General features: G+C 36.4%; 1 protein-coding gene across 1 annotated transcript in view; it reads left to right on the forward strand.

Moving 5' to 3' along the window:
- LOC115411411 (CUB and sushi domain-containing protein 1-like) overlaps window positions 1-21,292 on the forward strand; it is a 692,182-nt gene that overhangs the window by 492,766 nt on the left and 178,124 nt on the right. Inside the window, exons 13-18 of the mRNA XM_030123526.1 lie at window positions 8,108-8,290; window positions 8,523-8,708; window positions 13,094-13,234; window positions 15,819-15,940; window positions 16,599-16,671; window positions 19,844-19,982. Coding sequence (XP_029979386.1) covers window positions 8,108-8,290; window positions 8,523-8,708; window positions 13,094-13,234; window positions 15,819-15,940; window positions 16,599-16,671; window positions 19,844-19,982 — 844 coding nt within the window. The remainder of the gene's footprint in view (window positions 1-8,107; window positions 8,291-8,522; window positions 8,709-13,093; window positions 13,235-15,818; window positions 15,941-16,598; window positions 16,672-19,843; window positions 19,983-21,292) is intronic.

Raw genomic sequence — 21,292 nt, forward strand, 5'->3', positions numbered from 1 at the left:
ACTTTCTGTTTTTTGCACTTAAGTTAAGTATCTGAATTTTTTTTGCACTGAAATTAAGTATCTGAATTTTTTTTTTTGCACTGAAGTTAAGCATCTGAATTTTTTTGCACTGAAATTAAGTATCTGAATTTTTTTTTTGCACTGAAGTTAAGCATCTGAATTTTTTTTTGCACTGAATTTACGTATCTGAATTTTTTTGCACTGAAATTAAGTATCTGAATTTGTGTTTCGAACTGAAATTAAGAATCTGAATTTTTTTTTTCACTGAAAATAAGTATCTGAATTTTTTTTTTTCACTGAAAATAAGTATCTGAATTTTTTGTCTCTCAATTTTACTCTCAATTTAGAATAAAAAAAAATTCTGATGCAAAAAATTCAGAAGCAAAAAATTCAGATGCAAAAAATTCAGATATAAAAAATTGAGATCGCACATCCGGGACACCATGGATAAGCAATGATTGTATCTCAAGTGGAACCTCCAGCCAGCCAATCAAATTACATTAGGTTGGTCATGTGACACCAAAAAAATTCAGGTACTTCATTTCAGTGCAAAAAAAAATTCAGTGCTAGAAATTCAATGGCTTTTACAATTCAAATCTGGTGAGACAGATTTACTTCCATAGTGCGGCTTTATACAGTGACTGATGATACTAAGTAAAACAAAGAAAGGAGGAAAACAAACAAATAGAACTAGATGACCTCTAGATAAGCTCGCACTTTCTGTTTTCCCCAGGATAACTAAGCAACTGCCTGCGGTGTGTTGTGTGTCTGAGCTCTTGTATATATCTGTCTGATTCTGTCACATCGGATAATGTCCCCTCATAACACACTTTGATCAGTGTTACCCCCTGAGATCTCCTCTGTTTTCAGCCTCGCAGGGAAACCCCAGTAGCGTGTATGTGTGGAGTAGTCCTGTCTTTGAATGCTGTCATGTTACAATTGTTAACAGCAGCAGTGATATGTGCTTGTGTGCATGTGAAAGTCTAAGAGAAGGAGAAAGACGGAGTTAATATCATCAACACACACAGCTCATTATGATAATTGAAGCTTTCAGTGAATACGGCTGCCAAGTTTCCAGGCAGATGGCAATTGGCTGTAAAAAGACAAACAATGGAAATTATTTATTTATTTTTTTTAACCCCTCAACCACTTAGAATTAGCCATGCATGTTTTTTAGGAGCCTTCAAAATCACAGTGGGATAACTCTATGTATCTTATAATAAAGTTTCTTGTTGCAGTAGAGCAGTCATTTTGCATGTTTACAGTATAATAGTTACAAATGTTTGAGTTCACAGAGTTCACTCCAATACTCGCTGTAGCTGCAGCTGATTTACATGAAGATGAAAACAGTTTTTTTTATCAGAAAATCTTAAAACTTGAATTATGCACAGTGTTTCTCTGTTTTTCCAGAAACAAATGTGACTTGAGTGTTTTAAATCCATTTAAAATCTTAAACTATGACCTTGAAAATGCTTGCAATTTGACAATTAAAACAGGGTTAAAACAGACAAAACTGCTCCCTAGATATATGACTTGTTCTTGTTTTTTAAATATCTTTTTTTAATATTTCTACCAGAATTTAGTAGATCTTCCATGATTTTGCTCCAGTTTTTTTTTTTTTTTTTGCCTGATTCTGTATATTACTTTGTGTTATATGCAGTGCAGAAATATTGTAGTGATTGTAAATCTATGAAATGCATTTTTGTTCAACTAATGCCGCGTTTACACTACATGGTACCGGATCGACTTGACTTGACTCAGGTACCAGATACTATTCCCTAAAGCAGGGGTGTCAAACTCATTTTAGTTCAGGGGCCACAAACAGCCTAATATGAAATAAAGTGGGCCGGACCAGTAAAATAATGTAAATAATAGGATAAGAACTTCTAAATAATATCAACTCCAAAGTTTTCTCTATGTTTTTGAGTGAAAAAAGTAAAATTCCGTAATGAAAATGTTAAGATTTACAAACTGTACTTAAATATAACATGAACAAATAAGAATAACCTGAAAATTCTTAAGAAAAATAAGTGCAATTTTAACAATATTACACCTCAGTTTATCATTTATACATGTGCATTGCAACTTACGGATCACACTGGATCTTCAAAGACACAAAAAATGTAATAATAGGCAGAATATTGTTAAAATACTACATACTTCTCTTAAGACATTTCAGGTTGTTCATATTTTTTGTGAAAGGCTAGTCTGTAAATGTAAACATTTTTGTGTAATTTAACTTTTTTGACACTAAAACAAAAAGGAAAAACAGCTTTTTTTCATTATTTATAGGTTATTATGATAGTATTTTAATGGTTTACCACTTTGGATCAAACAACCTTGATTGTTAATATCTTCAGTGTAATTTTTACATTTCACAAATTCATCCCAGGGGCCAAACTGGACCCCTTGGCGGGCCAGATTTGGCCCCTGGGCCACATGTTTGACACCTGTGCCCTAAAGACTGTTTCCATTACAGGATACTACGGACTTTAGAATACCTGGATGTCATAGTGAGGCTGTGCGTAACTTCTGTGACGTCTGCTCAGAGAGTTGCCGATAAACTTGCTCATTGTGTGTTGCCCCGTCAAGCTCACGCTGAATCTTTTATTTATTTATTTATTTTGCACACGACAACAATCAAACATGAGGACAAGCAAAGAAACAGATGGTGCAGGTGAGATCAGCAAATTCCGTGGAGATTATAAAATTAGTCTCACCTCATTACAACACTAGCATAAAGAAAGACAATAAAAATAAAACAATAATAGACTAAGTACAGCAAAACTATAATCAAAGAATAAAAGAAAGAGTATGTGTAAATGTGTGTAAGAGAGCCACCAAGGACAGAAATGTCTGAACCTCGGAGACCGACCATGGTGTTGTTTTGCGGGCTGCCATCATGGATTAGCCTACTGGTATATTTCCTGTAAACTTGGGAATCTTTTTTTTTTTTTTTTTTTTTTTTTATGGCATGTCACGCATTGATAACGCAATGACGCAGAGCCAACTCTCTGACCAATCAGTGGTCTGCAATGTACAGGGTGGGGAAGCAAAATTTACAATGAACATTTAGTTGTTTTTTCTCAGCAGGCACTACGTCAATTGTTTTGAAACCAAACATATATTGATGTCATAATCATACCTAACACTATTATCCATACCTTTTCAGAAACTTTTGCCCATTTGAGTAATCAGGAAAGCAAACGTCAGAGTGTGTGATTTGCTGAATGCACTCGTCACACCAAAGGAGATTTCAAAAGTAGTTGGAGTGTCCATAAAGACTGTTTATAATGGAAAGAAGAGAATGACTATGAGCAAAACTATTACGAGAAAGTCTGGAAGATACTATTAAAGAAGAATGGGAGAAGTTGTCACCTGAATATTTGAGGAACACTTGCGCAAGTTTCAGGAAGCGTGTGAAGGCAGTTATTGAGAAAGAAGGAGGACGCATAGAATAAAAACATTTTCTATTAAGTACATTTTCGTGTGGCAAATAAATTCTCATGGCTTTCAATAAACTAATTGGTCAAGGTCAAGGTTACTTTATTTATACTCGTAGGTAGATTTGTTTTGCAGTCTAGGTGATTGCCTTGGCATTACAACAACACATACACTGAACATGCAAGACAGGCGCTTGACCACGCTTACAGACAGGACAAAAAGACAGGACAAAAAGTGCTCAGTGTTCCACCATTCATCGGCATAGCAGCATGGATAAGTAAAAGAATAAAATAAATAAGATCAAATAAATAAAAACAAGCAATAAAACATGCAATAAAACACAATAAAAACCAGAAAAGATAAAATAAAAACAATCTGGGATAAAAACCAGGATAAGAACATAAAATTAAAAAAAATAAAAATTTGAAGTCACAGTAATAATAAATAGAGCAAAGAAATGGCATAAATAACTAAATAAGTTAGTAAAGTGCAATGTCACTATTTCTTATTGAGCTCAGTGACGGCAACAGGAACAAAGCTATTTTTATAACGCTGTGTCCTGCACCTTGGGACTAAGAACCTCCGTCCAGAGGAAAGGAGTTGAAATTCACCTCGTAAAGGATGGGAGTCATTGTTAAGAACTGATGAAGCCATCCTCTGCACCTGCTTAGTGTACAGGGAGGCGGGACAAGACTGGGACTCACCAATCAGGCGACTGGACCATCTCACTATTTGAATTAGTGAGTTTCTCTCTGCAACTGAGGTCTGACCGAACCACACCACCAGACAAAAAGATAAAACAGACTCAACTAGAAAAGCACTCTGAGAGCGCAGACCTCCGCCAAGGCAGATCAGTGCCCCCCCTCCCCCCCGATCACCACCAAAATTTAATCATTTGTTCCTTGTGCCAGTATCAATATTTCCTGAAATTTTCATCCAAATCTGTCCATAACTTTTTGAAAGATCCGGATCAGTCTTTGCCATTTGATAGAACACCCCATTGTAAATCCCTGAGTCAAATTGCATGAGATTTGCACAATTCCCCCATATTGTGATTTCCACCATAAATATTAGTCCCATATTTATTTTACCTATATATTAAGATTCCTTGACCATGAAAACATACCATTAGCAACTGGATTCATAATTATATCCTTATTAGTTCAGTAGTTATTCACGAAAATCACATTTCTCGTAATGGCGGTTTTTCTTCTGGATCTAGCTCCTTAAGTATTAAAGCTACATGAAATCCGGTGGCATACTCCCGATGCGGAACTGACTGAGCTACACGATGGCGCTTGTCAGAAATTTCTACCTTTAATATTAAAGGCACAGTAGGCCAAAAAGTAAGGGCACCCCCATTTTTTATATAAATTGAGATAAAATCTGCCTTCTGGATCAGATCCGGATCAGCCTTTGAAATGTGATAGAGGACCCCATTGTCAATTCCTGAGTGAAATTTCATGAGTTTTGGTCAATAATTAAGCGAGATATTGGGAAACGAAAATTTTGGCCCCATTTACCACAATGTTAACGAAAATTTCAAAGTGATCCAGAATCCAGGATTTCTTCCGGATCACCCCCAAAAGTTAATAATTTCTTCCTTATCCCATTTCCAACAAACCCTGAAAATTTCATCAAAATCTGTCCATAACTTTTTGAGTTATGTTGCACACTAACAGACAGACAAACAGACAAACAAACAAACCCTGGCAAAAACATAACCTCCTTGGCGGAGGTAATAAAAGAACGATAAAACGAAGTTAAAATGGTTCGGTCAATGTGGAAGTGTGCCAATTTCCACTGTCATACACTGTCTTTCAATCCCTGCCTCAAAATATTGTAAATTTTGCTTCCCCACCCTGTATACATGTGACATTTTAGTATCTCTTCACCTGTTTTGGAACATCGGCCTAGCAAGAACTAAAAAAGTAGTTCCGGGTACTAGATTCGAAGTTCTATTATGTAATGGAAATGCAAAAAAGCCGAGTCCAGTCCAGTCCAGTCCAGTCAGTACCACATAGTGGCAACGCAACATTAGTAACAATATCACTACACTAAAGATACTAAAAAGAGAAAAAATAGTTAATAAAAAAAGCCTCTTACCATGATGTCAGAATAACCAGGGGCTGAAATCTCTAATATCCATCTGAGTGTCCTTAGATCCAGCCAGATAGTAAAAAGTTTCCGACCCACACATCCACACAATGTTCGCTGTTGCACACACTACGGCACATAACACTCACCTTGGGATGTATTTGCCCACAGCGACTCCTGGAGCATGGTGGAGCATGTGTTACAAGATGACAGACGTCTGGTAGAATGTCAAATTTTAAGGAGGGGAGAAAGGGTATAGCAGCAGATGAAAACACACTCCCATTAATGGCAGAGGTGATAAAATTTGTAGTTAAGGGATAAAAAAGAGAGACAGAATGGGGAAGCGTGATTGCAGACCGCTTCGACAGTAATGCTAATGTGACGCTCCTGCTGCTAAAGAGAAGGGCTTTGAATGAGATCGAGAGGGAGCCGTAAGAAGAAAACAGCACAGTGGAAGACGAATAAATGTGAAGGACGGACAAAGGAACGAGGATAAACACAGCAAACAAAGAAGACACAACAAATATGTCAAATAAAGTGTAGGACGCAGGATTATTTTATACCAGACCGTAAACTTCAGCGTCGTTCTCTTTGATTTTGACCTCCCGCTGGGTTCTTAACTAGAATACACAAGGTTCAGTGAGTGTGTTTGAATCTACCTGCCCTTATTGTTTTGCCATTCACAATTAAAGCTGAATTACACTGCAATTACCCTAATGGTAATTAGCTGTGAGAGGAGAAACAATAAGTATACATCCTCAAAGGCTCCATTTGATGTGGTGTCACAGCAGTGTAGAATAAATAATAGACACTTTACATGTTCTCAGTCTTCTCCTCCTCCACATAGTCATATTAGTGTTGCCGCTGATCTGCTTCCGTGACGTGTCAATTTTTACCATTTGTCAACATTCTGACAGTCTAATCAGGACGGCTGCCAGCTCTGGTCCAAAGAAATTAGCTGTTGTGTAAACTTGGATCTAGTCTTCTCCCACTGGCTGAACACTCATCTGGGGTCCTGTGAAGTCTGTAAACAGATCTCTGTGTAGGCTGCAGATTGATTCAGAAATGCATCCAGTCAGTATCCTTAACGCTAAGACAACAAATGGATTTACACGGAGTAAGCTGTGGATAGTCTGTATAAGCACACAACTAGAAGATAGCTGTACTTGCTAAGAGATGCACTGCAAATTATTTGGTTCTTACCAAGGTTATAAGAGTTTTGGATTTTTCATTGTAGTTTAGTTTTATTCAGTTTTTACTTTTTTTCCCTCTAAATCAGTTAGTTTTAATTAGTTTTTAGAGCAGGTTAGCTAGTTTGTATTAGTCAGTGATGGGCAAGCTACTTGGAAAATGTAGTGAACTAAGCTACCAGTTACTCTGTTATAAATGAAGCTTTACTACACAGAAGCTACCACCCAGTCAAATGTAGCAAGCTAAGTTACACAAACACCGCAGAAGTAGCTCACTACATGTGAAGCTACTTTAAGCTGTGCCAACTTACATGGTGATAAACACAAGAAACTACATGTTTAAATTACCAAATACATGCAAAGTCAATTCCATTGAGTTATCAATATGCCAGAGTAACTATAATTACAGACCAACAATTACTGGCCAGTTACTGACATCTGCAGACCAGGATGTAATTAACAATGCTCAGTATGGTGCAGTTGGAGTTTAAAGTCATGTGGAAGTGGAAGGCAGTAAACAGAATGCTTTGGATGGCTGTGCAGACAGAGGACTCACTAAAAACCAGGCATTTCACCCAGGGGTGGGGCTCTACGTCCTAAAACCAGGTGTTTCACCCAGGGGTGGGGCTCTACGTCCTAAAACCAGGCGTTTCACCCAGGGGTGGGGCTCTACGTCCTAAAACCAGGCGTTTCACCCAGGGGTGGGGCTCTACGTCCTAAAACCAGGCGTTTCACCAGGGGTGGGGCTCTACGTCCTAAAACCAGGCGTTTCACCCAGGGGTGGGGCTCTACGTCCTAAAACCAGGCATTTCACCCAGGGGTGGGGCTCTACGTCCTAAAACCAGGCGTTTCACCCAGGGGTGGGGCTCTATGTCCTGCGTCACACACATCATGGACATCGTGGACAGTGCACTTTTGAGTTTATCTGATTGGGTTTGAAGTGTAGAAGAGAATAATTTATTTAAGGTGAAATATGAACAAGGAGGCATTGTCAGCTTCAGATTTAAGAATTTTATTCAAACAAATGTTCAAAAATAACTGTAACCCTATGTTTGCCTCATGTTAAATACATTTACATTCATGCAGCTGCTTGTGTGACCAGTAAAACCTACAAACTGCTGATTAATTCAGGATCATTTTATAATAGTGAGGAAATACCACAAATGGATAAATGAACAAAACAACACCGAAACAACATTACCCAGGACTAATACAGGTAATCAGATTTTGTTCATTGATAAATATGCATGATTTAGTCTCCTAATGCGACCTCAGAGACAAAAATAGGCAGACCTTATCTAAATGTCACCAGTCACATGTTGATAGGAAGTGTCAATGTAAAAACATGGCTGTCTGTGTATCTGCGCATGTTACAGAAATCGAACGAGGAGGCTGCGGTGATCCCGGGGTGCCGGCATTTGGTCGCCGTAGTGGTGATCGTTTTCAACATGGTGACGTCCTGACCTTCTTTTGCCAGTCGGCTTTTGAACTAGTGGGAGAAAGGAGCATCACATGTCAGCACAATAACCAGTGGTCTGGAAATAAACCCAGCTGTGTCTGTAAGTATCTATCTATCTATCTATCTATCTATCTATCTATCTATCTATCTATCTATCTATCTATCTATCTATCTATCTATCTATCTATCTATCTATCTATCTATCTATCTATCTGTCTGTCTGTCTGTCTGTCTGTCTGTCTGTCTGTCTGTCTGTCTATCCTTATGTATTTTATCTGTTTCTTCCACTGTTTTTATTACTCCTTCCTTCTTTTCTTCCTTCCTCTTCTCAGTCTCATGCTTCTTCAACTTCACGGCCCCATCAGGGACTATATTGTCTCCTAACTACCCAGAAGAATATGGGAACAACCTTAACTGTGTGTGGTTGATTATATCTGAACCGGGGAGCCGCATCCATCTGCTCTTCTCTGACTTTGACCTTGAGCCACAGTTCGACTGGTTGGTTGTCAAAGACGAAGGTAAGTATATTGTAGTATTTTTATAAGGCTTGGGTCCTATACATTTTGAGGATTTAAATTGTACCCTCTGAGTAATACTTGGATTTGCAAATTATGCAGTTTTTGGGAAAACGTTTGATATATGGATGAGATTTGTCAGCGTAGTCTAGATCAGTTAGTAAAGAGAAATGCAGATGGTTTTGATGAATGGCTGCCTGTCAGACTGGATGAACTGAAGAATGGGTGGATAGTTTTTATTTATTATGTAGCACTTTGAACACATATAATTTAGTGCTACACACAGTGCAATTAGATCACCCCACTTCTTTGTAATAAGTGTTATTGATTAAAACTGAATCAACTAAAGCCATGGTCAGACTGGTCATTAAAGATGAAGTTTAATTGACTGGATGTAATCCTGTCCCACTGCACAGAGTTTTTGTGTGGCAGTGTTTAGAAAATAATTGCAAGGCAATTAGGGCAGTTGCACTGAGTAAAGTGAGATTTAAGTTTTTGCTTCTGTGTCTTCTCATATATTCCACCTCTGTTACGCAAACTCCATTCTTACATGTAGAGTTCAGAAATTTCACTTTTAGAAGTAACACTGTTTTGTTCCTTTGAATCACACCTAAGTTGATTTTCATCTTGGCGTGATTTTTGTTTTAGATTTTCATTTTGTTTCATTAATTCTTTGATTTGAAAAAGACTTAAAGGGGAATTAAATGGGCCATATTTTGTTAAACCCACTTTTATTAGTCTTTGGAACATTTATTTGTGTACTTAGACCTTAGTAGTTCATAAAGTTTGAATTTGAAGCCTCCAGGTGCTGCAAAGCTATCTTTATTTTGATTCTGGCAAAAATCGAGTGGATTTCTACAAACCATTTCAATTCCTGCTTAATTTGTTACATTTTATATCTAGTTATGTCATGACATTTGCACATGTAAGGTCAAGACTTCCGACAAACATTTCTGCAAATATGCCGTAATTGTTTATCAGCAGCAGCTGTTGTTGTCCATACTAAAAATATGTCCAAACTTTGAGCTGATTACCTAAAATGTTCAGTTTGTGGTTGAACGGGACAGAGCAGCGCAGCCAACAACCTGGAGGGGGTGGGGCCTAAAGTGTCTCATGTGCATTTAAAGGGGCAGCGCTCAAAACAACCTTTCTGGTGTCATTACTCAGAAATAGGGTTGAAGATGGACCTGTGGAGTTGAATTAATGAAGAATTCAGCCCCAAGCATAACATTTACAGTTTATGTAGACCACAGGGAAATGTTTTAAAATGCATAATTCCATTTTAACCCTTTCATGCACTGTACACTCCAGTGGACAGTTATTTTCCAGCTGTTCTCTTGTATATTAATGGGTTTTGTTGTTTTAGTTCCATATCAGCCAACACAGTGGACGCTTATGCACCATCCCATACACTGTAATTCAGATCATTACTGTAACTTTGCTGTTCTTGATAAACCTGATCTGCAGTAACATGTTTGAGTGTAAATCAATTGTTATTTGTCAGACAAGAAGGTTTTTTTTTGCATATTATCTCCATGAAGTGAGTAATTACTAGCATTAGAATATGTTAAAATGTGAGAAGACATCAGATTAGCAGCATTAAAAATGTTTTTATTTCATTGTTTTCATATCACTTTCTGATATTGGGTTTTAAACACGTTTCTTTTCTTCAAAAATTAAATGCATGGATATTTTTGTAACTCCACAGAAAAAAAAAACTCGATCGCATTGTTTTTTTCATGGCTAAACACTGAAGAAAAAAATCTTGACTAAGGTTCTCATAATTCGTGCATGAAAGGGTTAAAAAAGCAAAATATCACTCCTTCAATAAACAAACAATACAGTATTATCGAAAAACACCAGATTTGCACATTTCCATCCGTAGTCCCCAGACATAAAAGCACACATAAAACCAACATTGTAGACATAAAAACAATACATCACATACATTTCCTTAGAGATTAGTAGTTGTATGTGAGTGCTGACCACAGCAGACAGTTAAACCACGCAGGTAGAGACATGCATGGACAGCTGCTAAAAAGATTTCCTCAAGATGTTCCACCTCTATTTACTTTGTCACTCCTGACACAGACTCATCTAACCTGTAAGTGGAGGGAAATCTTTCAAGTTTTAGGGATGTATTTCATTTCATTTGGATGATAACATGAACCACTGATTAAATGAGAATAGCTTTGAAAGGTATTTGGAGAGGTAATACAAGAATTTAGATAATCAGTCCACGTCTGTAGTGTTGACTGACAGGCCTTGTCGAATATTATGCCCCATGTCTATATTGAAATGTAAAACATTCATATTTTATGACCCCAGGTGTGTTATTATGGCTTTTTAAGAGCTCAAAAGTAGAATAAGAGGGGAAGGAAAAATGAATATTGCATCCCTGTGCCACAAGATTAAAGTGTCTCTGCCTCACAGACACCGAAAGCTTTTCATTCACCAACGGTCATATATGACCTTGACATTTATGTCTTCATTTTTATTCCTGGATATCTTTTATGTATTATCCACATTGAAAAACAAAACAAATGACAAGCTGAACTAAACAGACCCTCCTCCAGTAGAAGAATAAAATTCAGGGTAAAACTTCAGGGTATACTCTCAAAAAGGGCATAAATGGTTAATATAATCCAAAGGCTATTGTTGTCAGGTAATACATTATATGATAATATAGTCATAGGCTGTTAAAAAAAAGGCTTTTGTCTAAATCTCTTCTTTTAGATAAGACGACATAAAATCTTTTCAGTCTTTGAGTTTTTGTCACTCTGACGCTCTTTTTACTCCAGGTCTCTTGACTAACAATACAATAATGAATAAGTTCACTAGAGTTTCCAAAGAACAAAGAGACTGACACTTTGCATCTCAGTGCCTGTATGGCTTATTTTAGTTCAACTACCTGGATTTTGAAACTAAGCTCTTTATTTTTCTTGAGAAGATATGAATCTTTGTTTTTGCTGCTGCGTAAGTTACCTCACAAAGTTGTATATGCAACAGCATCTCTGGTATACATGTGACTGGAATATAAAAGAACATAACCATTAAGTTGTTTTCTACACAGGAGTCATTATAGAATAGGAAAACGCTTCCTATATACTTACAAATATACACTATTCATGTGTCCCAAGTTTCTCCCTTTCTGCATTTTTGCATTGATTCTAGATGTATTGTTTTAGCTGTGGCAAAGCACTTAAGTTGTGCAAACAAATGATGAGCTCTAGTTGACATTATAATCATCAGTCAAGCATAACTTTCCAACTGCATTCACTCAGGACAATCAGGCTATTTTCATAATCTCACACTGCCGCAGCTGCTGGTTAATCTGTATATTCCTACCTGTTTGATTTATTCATTCAACATCCTGCCATCTCGTGTTCTAGCTTCTTATTACCATATTTGGGGATGGCATTTCATTCCTTATGCATTATGCATTTTCCATATCTCACTGATATTGGCCTGCTGGGTTCTGCTCTGTGTAGCCCTTCAGGGTTTTATTGTGCCCCCCACTGAATCTGGTGCTGCAAGTTGGATCACTAGGGGAGCACCCTCAAGAGCAAAGTGTATTCTGCTAAATAAAAGTGTGTAGCCATTTGTTGAGGTAAATGGCCCTATGCTGTGACACAAATGTCTCAGACACAAATGAGGTGATGCATGGTTACAGCTGCACTGGCCAGGGGGGGAGGTGTAATGGTTTCTGGACCATTTAATTGGTATACAGTGAGTCCTTTAATAGCTATAGAGTGAAGCCTTAATACCAGACCATGCCTTAACGTAGCAGCTAGATTCAGCCATTCATTGTAATCATGTACCCCCAAGGGAATGATGGACACTTTGAACAAGCCAATGCTCCCTCACATAGAGAGGGAATTGTCCGGGAATGCATGATTCAAGACACATTCAGGTGAAATAGCGGTAATGAGCTGGCCATCAAAATCCCCTGATATCAGTCTCTTTGTGAGATGCATCATCTACAGAAATGAACATCTAGTCCTAAGCCATAAGCAGTTGTGTGAAACAGCAATTTCTGTTCTGTTTCCTTTAATGCCAGTACTATGCAGGGACATGGAGCGTCTTAGCTGGTCTTATGCATTACCAAACACAGGTCTTTTATTTTTTCCTTCTTAGTGTGTCTGTGGCAGCAGTAGATCATTTAAATCTAGGTATCAGACAGGAAAATCCTGTTTGATTGTCAATTTCTCTGTGACAACTGTGTGTTAAAAACAAACTGGGACCAATACTGACATACAAATTGTTCCATTTCTTATATACCATATGCTATTCAAATGAAATTACAGCCTGTATAAAGAAAATGTATCAACCTTTGCAAAAGTGTAAATAAAAAAAACAACTAAGTGTTCATTCTTTTTCTGTTTTAGGTCTATCTGAGCCAACAACATTTGGGACATTCTCAGGAAAAGATGTCCCATCACAGATTGCCTCAAATGGACACATCATGAGACTGGAGTTCCAGTCTGATCATTCTAATACGGGAAAAGGCTTCAATATCAGCTACACCAGTATGTATTCTATCTATCTATCTATCTATCTATCTATCTATCTATCTATCTATCTATCTATCTATCTATCTATCTATCTATCTATCTATCTATCTATCTGTCTGTCTATCTGTCTGTCTGTCTGTCTGTCTGTCTGTCTGTCTGTCTGTCTGTCTATCTATCTATCTATCTGTCTGTCTGTCTGTCTGTCTGTCTGTCTGTCTACCTACCTACCTGTCTGTCTGTCTGTCTGTCTGTCTGTCTATCTATCTATCTATATTTATTTATTTATTTATTTATTTATTTTTAACCTCTTTATATCTGTCTAAAAGTGGTTATCTACAAAAGATCATGGTCATGTTTGGTGTTTTAAATGTCTGTTCGGTCAATCTTCAATCAAAGGCCAGTCTCTTCAGTCTAACACGATATTCAGTAAGACCTGCCCCAGTCTTTTTTAGAAAATATGTTGTATTTACCTCGATATTTAGCTAAATGTGTGTATATAAATCAGAAAGCACCTCTTAATAGACTTGGCTAAAGTATACAGTTCAAATGCTTATACAGTCTATGCAGTGGAATTAGTTTTGTGTTGCTGAGTATGTATATCTGCAGTGATTCTGTCCAAGATCAGTGTATTCCTCAGACAGTTGATTGATGGCCTTTTGACACGTCAAAGTATCTCATAACTGAAACGTGAGCCTCTTTAAAAATTAAAAACACAGTGTAATGAACTGTATAAGTTGACAAAATGAAGCTTGAACATTTAGCAGTGGTTAAACATGCCACAAATATCTGCATTTAATGGGAAACTATTTCGTAACACAGCCGATAATATCAATATCATAACAGTTAAAAGGCAAAGAAAGACATCAAATGCAAAATTATGAAAAGCAGCTTGTCTTATACTAACAAAAATGACTAATGCTCTCATAAATACATCAGCTGCACTCATATTTCCCGAGTTCTACAAACTCTGAACCTGCTACTGCTCACTCTACTGTGTATCTGCTCTAAACTGAGCAAGTTCTGCATGACTACTTTTGATGAATTCTTTGTGATTTGCATGCATTTTGCAGTATTTCAAACAGTAACTCTGTTTGACCTTGTCTCTGACGTTTCCTTTTGAAGTGTCATTTGATAAATGAAATAAGGAGTGTTTTTCATCTCTTCATAACCGCAATATATTTAATAAAATCCTATCTATAATCCTAACACAAACAAACTTTTTCTTTCTAGTCCTTACTCTGAAATTTTTATTGCACTATTATGGGAAAATATGCCATTGCAATCTGTGCCTCTCAGCAGGTATTTGGGACTACTGAGAATTTATCGTTTTGTACTACATATAGTCCTGTGTATTAAATACTACAAATTCTACTCTTTAATGTGATCTGTACAAAAATACTGTGTGCCCTTGTTGAATTCCACAGACCAACATTTACTGCAATATATAGATAGATATAGATATAGAGATATAGAGAGACAGAGAGAGAGAGAGAGAGAGAGAGGGGTGTGTGTGTGTGTGTGTTATTGAGAAAATTGGGCTTATGCTGTCATTAATTTAACTACAACTTATTTCTTTATTTCATTTGTAAAGCAATCATTTTATGTCTGGTTTGCCAGATTTTTGACACACATCTACACTCTGATGACTAATACGTCTAATAATTATTTTCAAAGCTGTGCATACCAGATGTATAAATATAGATGATGAGATGTCGCTCCCTGTCATTATGGAAAAGTGAAGCCAAAATCTTGTTGCTTCAGGCGATGACATGTTGCTTCTATGGCACAGTTTGTGGAGGCCCAACTGATATGTATCCACCTGCCTGTCTGAAGCAGTCTTGACAATGATTGGTCATTATAGCTGTCAATCACATATCAATCACTCTAATGTTATCTGATCATTTACTAGAAGCAAAAATGAGCAAAGTTCCTTTAAAACAATCATCTTTGAGAAGAAAATATACTTTATTTTTTTATGCTTTGGTCTAAGTCTCATTGGTTAACACTGATTGAGATGTTTTGACTACATTTTTGACAAACTGTCACTTCATCATCTTTACATACAGTCTATGGAATATACCTCCCATTTCTTCTCTTGCTCCTTTTTTTTCCCTCTTCTTTCTCTCTCTGCTCTCATTTCCTCTCCATCAGTAGCTAATCAACCTGAGACATGTCCAATCACAGGAGGTGTACTGTGGGAGGGATCAGGTTAATCTCTGGAATGTGAATAATATAAGCTAAACATGACAGGGTTGAATCCAAGTGAAGATAATTCCATTCCTGTATTTCCATATCAGTAAAGATGTCACATTCACAGAGATACACCAATGGGTTGCAATTTGTTTTCTGTGGAAGTATTATTTTCCAGGTATTGAAACACAAAGTTGTGCTGTTTAGATTATAAAATACATGTAAATTATCCAACAACACTATTGACTCTAGTTTACCTGTGGTTTCTGTGAAGATGTTTCTCAGCTTATTTGATTCCAGTTGACTGTTCAGTGTCTAAAGAAGTCCAATGAAGATGTAAGAAGTCTAATCTAAAGAAGTTTTTGCTCTTCTTGAAACTCATTATTTTCTTATTTTTCTCTCTCTGTAGCATTTGGTCAGAATGAATGCCATGATCCAGGCGTTCCAGTCAATGGTCAGAGGTATGGAGACCAGTTTCAGCTGGGCAGCTCCGTGGCTTTCCGCTGTGATCAAGGATTCATTAGGACGCAGGTACAGGATGATGTTATTATTGTATCGATTATTAAGTAGCTTTCACAGAAATATTCATGTATACAGGGTGGGGAAGCAAAATTTACAATATTTTGAGGCAGGGATTGAAAGACAGTGTATGACCAATTAGTTTATTGAAAGTCATGAGTTTTTCTTACAATAATTCAAGTTGTTCGTGTTATTCATATTTTTAAGGAAACTTTGTAGATGTAAACCTGATCATAATTTTAATAATTTTACAATAATTTTACTTTTTTCACTGTTATTATTTTAGTGGTCCGGCCCACTTGAGTTCAATTTGGGCTAAATGTGGCCCCCGAACTAAAATGAGTTTGACACCCCTGCTTTATGGACACTCCAACTATTTTTGAAATCTCCTTTGGTGTGACGAGTGCATTCAGCAAATCACACACTCTTTGACGTTTGCTTTCCTGATTACTCATATGGAAAAGTTTCTGAAAAGGTATGGATAATAGTGTTAGGTATGATTATGACATCAATATATGTTTGGTTTTTTAAACAATTGACCGTAGTGCCTGCTGAGAAAAAACAACTAAATTTTCATTGTAAATTTTGCTTCCCCACCCTGTAGTTATACGTGTAATAGCATAAGCACACTAAAATAAGTATCACGTATTAATACATATTATAATTTTAGGGGTCAGATCAGGTTACTTGCATCATCCAGGATGGAAATGTTGTTTGGTCTGCTGCTGTGCCTCGCTGTGAAGGTAAGTATAACCCACAAATAGGCATACACATACATAAACAGTTTACTGTACACATTAGCAATGGGTAATCACCTCAACATTTTCTTCTTTCCGGGTTATAAGGTGACAAACCATTCAGCTATTTGGCTCTTGCTGTGCCGCTGTGGTGTGTTCATGCACCTTAGAAAATGTATAAATTCCTCTTCTAATTGCTTTAGCCTCCAGCCTCCCCACACTTACTCAGCCTGTTTGCATGCATCTTTCTCTCTCAACAATAATCTTAAATGAGATTGGCACAAGTTCTGCTGAAACTCATTCAGGGAGACGCATTCATTTTATGCAGACACTAATATACTGAGATGTATCCATAGCGTGCAGATAAGCTAAAACGTGGGAGCAATAATAAAGGGACAGTAAATGTACTGTTATTTCAACACTTTTTGGCAAATAGTAAAAACTTCCCTGTGTGTATTGGTGCATCTTTTTTTTCTTTTTTTTTTTTTTTTTTTTTATTCCTTTCCATCTTTAACTGCCAAAATAAAATTACCATATGTTTCCCGTTGTTAATAAGCCGGATGGAGTTGGAGTATCCAAATCAATAGGGTTTTCAATTTGTTATATGCGGTATGGGAAATATCATCCTTCCCATTGGACAGGAACGGGTAATTATGTTTCATTCCCTATCATGGACCTGATGCAGAAGCACTGCTGCCTACATATGCACAAAAGGAGTAAAATAACACACCTATCTTACTTACTGAAAGCCTGGAGTTAGGATAACAACAGGGTAAAGGTGACATCTCCATGAGAAAGTGAAATGAAGTAAGAGTGAGACAGAAAGTCCTTAGCAAATATATACCGGAGAAAGAAATAACAGAGTACAAAACTCAACTTTAGGTATAAGGGTTGTTAAAGCTGCTCTTCTCTGTTATGCCCCAGTTGCTAAATAGGCTAAAAAAAAAAAATAAGCCTAAAAATATATGTTGTTTTCCACTGATATAAAATGAAGCTAAACACAAGCTATATCTTACATTTTCAGGTGCAGTAATTAAGATACAGGAACTCAGAAATTAGCATGAAGATGTGGCAGCTTTCATCCCCTACAGCGTTTTAGAGTTTCAGAGGAATTAAGAGCCATATTGTTGGCATCATTTGACACATAAATATACTTGATTTTCCCCCACAAATTATCATGCTATAATTGTTTTGGCCTTTTTCAAACATGAGCGACTCAAAATTGTTTACAATAGCAGAAAATTGGCAGAGCATAATTTCAGAAGGTAAATGTTTATGTATGGAATTGACAAATTCATAACGGATTAGAGAGTTAAATTAAATTGAACAGTTGATGAGTATGCAAAGTCATTAAAATATGAGTGTCGTGCTCCTGCCATAACCTAGGTGCTTGCACAGGTCTTGCACTGCAAAAATCTAAATCTTACCAAGTGTATTTTTTCTCATTTCTACTCAAAATATCTCATCACACTTAAAATAAGACAAAGTCACTTAAAGAGTAACTTGTAAGTAAGATATAAGAACTTATTTTTAGACAACAGATCTTGAAAGTCTTATTTCAAGAAATCTTACAAGGCAGTTTTCAATTGCTTGAATTAAGCAAAAAATCTTGAATTAAGCAAAAAAAAATCTGCCAATGGAACAAGTTAAAATTATCATGTAAGATTTCTTGAAATGAGATTCTCAAGATCTATTGTCTAAAAATAAGTTCTTATATCTCACTTACAAGTTACTCTTTTGGCGATTTTGTCTTATTTTAAGTGTGATGAGATATTTTGACTAGAAATGACAACAATACACTTGGTAAGATTTAGATTTTTGCAGTGCAACAGGTATAATCTCAATCATAAAAGTAGGCATGCAACTATAAAAGTACATAAAGTTTTCATTAAGACTTTAACAAAAAATGCCAGACTTTTTAAGGTCTGGAAAACAGTGTTTCAAAATTCCATCCTTTTTAAGACTTTCACACTGCAAAAATCTAAATCTTACCAAGTGTATTTTTCTCATTTCTAGTCAAAATATTTCATCACACTTAAAATAAGACATAATCACCCAAAGAGTAACTTTTCAGTGAGATATAAGAACTTATTTTTAGACAACAGATCTTGAAAATCTTATTTCAAGAAATCTTACAAGATAATTTTCACTTATTCCATTGGCAGATTTTTTGCTTGAATTAAGCAAAAAATCTTGAATTAAGCAAAAAGGATTGAATTCAGCAAAAGAATCTTGAATTAAGCAAAAAAAAATCTGCCAATGGAACAAGTTAAAATTATCATGTAAGATTTCTTGAAATGAGATTTTCAAAATCTATTGTCTAAAAATAAGTTCTTATATCTCACGTACAAGTTACTCTTTTGGTGATTTTGTCTTATTTTAAGAGCGATGAGATATTTTGACTAGAAAAGAGAAACATACACTCGGTAAGACTTAGATTTTTGCAGTGCAACAGGTATAATCTTAATCATAAAAGTAGGCATGCAACTGTAAAAGTACATAAAGTTTTCATTAAGACTTTAACGCAAAATGCCAGACTGTTTAAGGTCTGGAAAATAGTGTTTCAAAATTCCATCCTTTTTAAGACTTTCACACTGCAAAAATCTAAATCTTACCAAGTGTATTTTTCTCACTTCTAGTCAAAATATCTCATCACACTTAAAATAAGACATAATCACCCAAAGAGTAACTTTTCAGTGAGATATAAGAACTTATTTTTAGACAATAGATCTTGAAAATCTTGTTTCAAGAAATTTTACCAAGATAATTTTCATTTGTTCCATTGATAGATTTTTTTTGCTTAATTCAAGCAAAAAAAAAATCTGCCAGTGGAACAAGTGAAAATTATCTTGGTAAGATTTTTTGAAATAAGATAACTGAAAAGTTACTCTTTGGGTGATTTTGTTTTATTTTAAGTGTGATGAGATTTTTTGACTAGAAATGAGAGAAATACACTTGGTAAGATTTTGATTTTTGCAGTGCAACAGGTACAATCTCAATCATAAAAGTAGGCATGCAACTATAAAAGTACATAAAGTCCAGGTCTTGGAGATAAAAAATGTAGTTTTGAAAAAGCCTGGAACTTTTATTTGGATAAAGAGGAAGCACCCTACGTAACATTATTACAAGAAGAAATGATTCATTTCTCCAACTCTGTTACAACTTCATTTACCTGTAGCTCCATGTGGAGGTCACCTGACAGCTCCTACTGGGGTTCTGCTGTCTCCTGGTTGGCCTTCCTTCTACAAAGACTCTCTGAGCTGCCAGTGGGTGATTGAAGCGCAGTCCGACCATGCTGTTAAGATACACTTCGACAGGTGAGTTATTTGGTTGTTTAGGCACTCAGGTGTGTTTTGCGAGATTAAATTTGCTCATCGTTTTGTTCAGGATCGGATAAGAGACATGAAGTACATCACCCACTATTAGGTTAATGAATTAGTCTGTCATTTACGTTGCCGGTCTCTTAGTTGGCATATTGTTCTGAAAGTTACTCTGTGATAAATGTATGTGGTTGCTGCAGTTAATGATTAATGTTGCCTTTTTATACTTCTTTTTTGGAAACAAGCCACGAACAGATGCAGCGTAGCTTGAAATTGCTACAGCTGAAATTTATCTTTTTGGGAGTGATGAAAAGGCCAAGTTATCGTCCCCTTTGAGGCATGTCATTTGTGTAGGAATCAGCATTTGCATTGCATGGAAATAATGTTGTGCAGAAGCTATTCGGTTAGCTGGTTCGACAACTAAATTTCCTACCATGAATGTATGCAACACTGTTTGTTTTCCGGCCAATCAGGTAGGTATGTCTAATCCATTTAGTAATTCATGAGTTTTGGAAACAGAAAAGGTATATTGTCCCAAGTATCAGCTTGGTTATCAGGACAATGAAACCACCAAGGATTACTGCACAGTGATTCAACAAGTCATTTACTCAGACTGGAAGGCAGGTAGAGAGGAAAGTGAGTCATAATTGAGTTATTTGTTCGGCTATTAGTTCCACAAGAAAGTTATGTGGTTATTTAAGTGTTGAGTCATTGAAATAAGCAGGTGGAATATGACAGCCTGTCCCTGGTATTTATTCAGCAGTACACAGTATTCCTAGACAGGTTATCATTCGTTTGGTACTGTGTGTCTCAGTGTTCAGTCAGTGACTAAAAAGACTAAAGTGAACACTGCCTTCAAGGTTTCTTTCATGACAAACTCTGTGTTGATTATAAACAAATGTTTGCTGTAGATTACATTCCATAAGCCTTTGTTTGTATTACTCTGCACACTAGGGTTGGGAATCTTAGTTGTAAGGCCGATACGATACGCATCTCGATACAGCATCTCCGATCCGGTATATTAAAGATCTGTGTATGTCATCTCACAATGCGATGCGATACGATTCACACCCAAATCACGATATAGAGCAATTAAGCACATTCTGATTGAACACATTCATTCTGGTAAAAAAAAAAAAAAAAAAAAATGCAGTGCAATTCAATGAGCTTGGTTATTATTTATCAAATAAGACCATGACATTTTAAAAAATGGCTTTAGTTCAATTTCAGAACATATGCCTCACATACAGTCAGGTGAAAAAGTTAGGACTTTGTTTCCAAAGTTGTTTCTCTGCATGTTTCTAATA

This window comes from Sphaeramia orbicularis, chromosome 3, assembly GCF_902148855.1.
Source record: "Sphaeramia orbicularis chromosome 3, fSphaOr1.1, whole genome shotgun sequence".
In the NCBI taxonomy this organism is placed as follows: Eukaryota; Metazoa; Chordata; class Actinopteri; order Kurtiformes; family Apogonidae; genus Sphaeramia; species Sphaeramia orbicularis.